This window comes from Rhagoletis zephyria, unplaced genomic scaffold (assembly GCF_001687245.7).
Source record: "Rhagoletis zephyria isolate East Lansing unplaced genomic scaffold, Rhagoletis_zephyria_1.1 Rzeph_scaffold_38735, whole genome shotgun sequence".
NCBI classification, from domain to species: Eukaryota; Metazoa; Arthropoda; class Insecta; order Diptera; family Tephritidae; genus Rhagoletis; species Rhagoletis zephyria.
Genome location: NW_016195790.1, coordinates 1 through 2,990, shown reverse-complemented (window position 1 = coordinate 2,990; position 2,990 = coordinate 1). Strand labels below are relative to the sequence as shown.

General features: G+C 33.8%; 1 protein-coding gene across 1 annotated transcript; it reads right to left on the bottom strand.

Annotated features, from left to right (window-relative positions):
- Positions 1-5: 5 nt before the first annotated feature.
- Positions 6-1,051, bottom strand: LOC108354739 (synembryn-like; the record flags this gene model as incomplete). The annotated part of the gene is made up of 2 exons (XM_017605913.1): positions 883-1,051; positions 6-800 (listed from the first exon to the last, which is right to left on the bottom strand). Coding segments are annotated over exons 1-2 (876 nt in total), but the record flags the coding sequence as incomplete, so codon positions are not given.
- Positions 1,052-2,990: the final 1,939 nt, after the last annotated feature.

Here is a 2,990-nt window from a genome sequence, read left to right as displayed (position 1 = left end):
AAAAGATTGATGGCATGCATAATAACATTGCGTTCTCGATCATTTTCCAATTGTCCAAAATTAAGAAGTAAGTTTCTGATTACACCAGTCAAATGTCGGCTTTGAATTTCATTCTCATTGGGACTTTTATCTGCATTGGTTGTAATATTAAACATTACTTTTAACATTTCACATAATAAATCCAAATGCTGATCAGTAATCTCTTTTTCTGCCAACTTTTCATCAAGCCACTCAGTCATATAAGCAACTCCATTTAAATCAAGTTGCACCCGTGTACGGGTAGCTGGTTCCATTGCCGTTATTAAAAACAATAATTTCATATCAAAAAACTCTACAGAAGACGGATGTTGTACTGATGAAGCGACACGTTTAAGAATAGCGTCTGTGATATTTGATTTAACACACTGACGACGGCGATCTGCACATTGGAATACTAAATTGCACAAACATTTAAGGGACTCAACGACGATTTGCGTTGTGTTATCACTCCAATGCAAAGTAACATCTTGAACTACTGCTCCATCAACATCTAAGTCACCTTCTTTGCGAGCAACTGAATCTGATTCTTCAACGGCTTCAGGATGTTCCAGATGAGCCAATTTAAGGAGGCACAACACATCTTCCTCTAAATCTTCTGCCTGCAGACTACACTTGTCACGCGTTAAGATACGAACGCTATTCAGAGTTAGAGAGTGTAGACCTACTAAATTATCATCTTTAAGAATATCAAACAGTGTGCGCCACATAGCGTGCCAGCACCCATCTACATGGAACATTGAAAAATCAAAAAGGCCGTCATTCTGAAAAGTATGAATGGTTTAAATTGTTTGTTGATACATACGTAAACATGTACATATGCATGTACACAATTTTCTTACGTACTTTCGAGTTAAATTCAGTTAAGATAGATTTGATTTCATCTGGATTTTTGCCACGCAATTGCTCTAATTTCTGCTCCTCCATTTTTTAGTTATAATCGCCGATATCCTTACCAAATTGGATTAGAATTTTCACGAATATATTCACATCGACTGACGTTTTACATGGTGGAATAATAACAACGTATTGTCAGTAGCGACATGTTTGTTGTAATTTTGACAATATCGGCATGCTTCTTTCAGTGCTGCCGATCATAATTTTTATCTACAATTTTTTAATAACTTGTTTTATCGCGTTATTTTAATAACTTGGTGTTTTTAGAACGAAATTAACACTGGAAATTTCTGGATTTGTATAAATTTTTTACTACAAATGTAAAAAAAAAATAAAATATATCGTGGTTATCAATGGAAAACCGTACACGAAAATCGTATGGAAAGGCGATTACGTTTATTTGAATTAAATTTTGCTGCATTGTCATAATATTGAGCCAAATGGGCTACTGATACACTATAATAGAGTGGTTGCATGTTAAAATTAAGAATTCATTTATATTTGCGATATTTATGTGTTTTAATCTATAAAAAAAATCATTATAGCCTTAAGAGATTAGCCATACAAAATCCATAATTATAAAATAATCTCAGATTAAACCGATAACTTTTCGGTGTCCAACCTAGTTTTATCGATTATTTTTGCGAGAAGCGGGGAATTGTCAAAAGTGAAAGTAAACAAAAATGGACGCTAGCAAGTAAAAGAGGGTTTCAAAGGTATTTTAGATAAAATATTAAGTTAAAATGTATTGTCGTTTAAAGTTCAAAACCGCGTATAAACAAAGTGAAAAACCACGTATGTGAATTATGTAAATTACTTTCTAGAGTAAAAACACTCGTATTTCAAATTGGTTCTCTCTTTATAAAGCAATCGGAATTCTGGACAGTATATTTCAGGACGAATGGATAAGGATTGAGCCAAGAGCTTGTGTGCTACGCGGTTTTGCAGAATTACGATACGCGGAAAAGGTAATTTTCTGGCTGACGTTCGTAATTTCGGCGCCATGTTATTTTCTTTGGAAAGTAAAGAATATGAAGAAGCATAAAGAAAAAATGCAAGCAATTTTGCAGCGCATGTTTGTGGTAACCAATTTATTATTTTGTACGTGTTGTTGCAACCAATCACCGCGCACTTCATTTTAATTACATTTGCACAAAAAATTTACTGAAAGTGCTTAAAAATCACTGAAGTAAACCACCGACAAAATACACATAAAGAAAGAAGCAAAACAGAAATAGCAAACTTCAAAATTACGAACGTCACACACTTTTTTCTCAATTGCTGCTTCTCAACCGGTCAGANCTGAAAGTGCTTAAAAATCACTGAAGTAAACCACCGACAAAATACACATAAAGAAAGAAGCAAAACAGAAATAGCAAACTTCAAAATTACGAACGTCACACACTTTTTTCTCAATTGCTGCTTCTCAACCGGTCAGATCTGTTCTAATTGGTTCATGGTTCGCTCTCTCATTCAAAATTGGAAATTTTCCATACTAATTACGAACAAAGGGTGCCGTCTCTAATTTTTATCGGAAATTTATCGAAACTAACTCACAAATCAAAACTTGCATTTTTTTCTGAGTACGAAAAGTAAGGTTTATAAATGAGTATATCTCTAATTTAATACAGAAACTTGAAAATTTTTAGGAAGAACCTAAATTTTGCATACAATTTTTCAGCGAAGAAAACAAAAACAAAACACAGAGACAGAGAACTGTAAAATCGAATTAAGAATGTGCTCGTGGGAATTGGGTAATTCGCGATCGTTATTGGGGGAGCGAACAAAGTAATTCAGGATGCCGGAAAATGGTATTAGGGAAGACCCATTATACTATGTTCGGACCGACATCGAAAACATGTTTTCGTTGCTAAAATTGGTTTTCGACCTAAAACTTCTGTTTTCGTTCATGTAAAATTTGTCAAACGAAAACCATATTTTCTCTTCTTTAAGATGCCAATTCGGGGTTATTGTTAATTGGATGGCCAAATTAAAATTTGGACAAACTAAAAAGGTTGCTAATGATAAGAAAATTAAAGACAAAGATTTTGATTTTG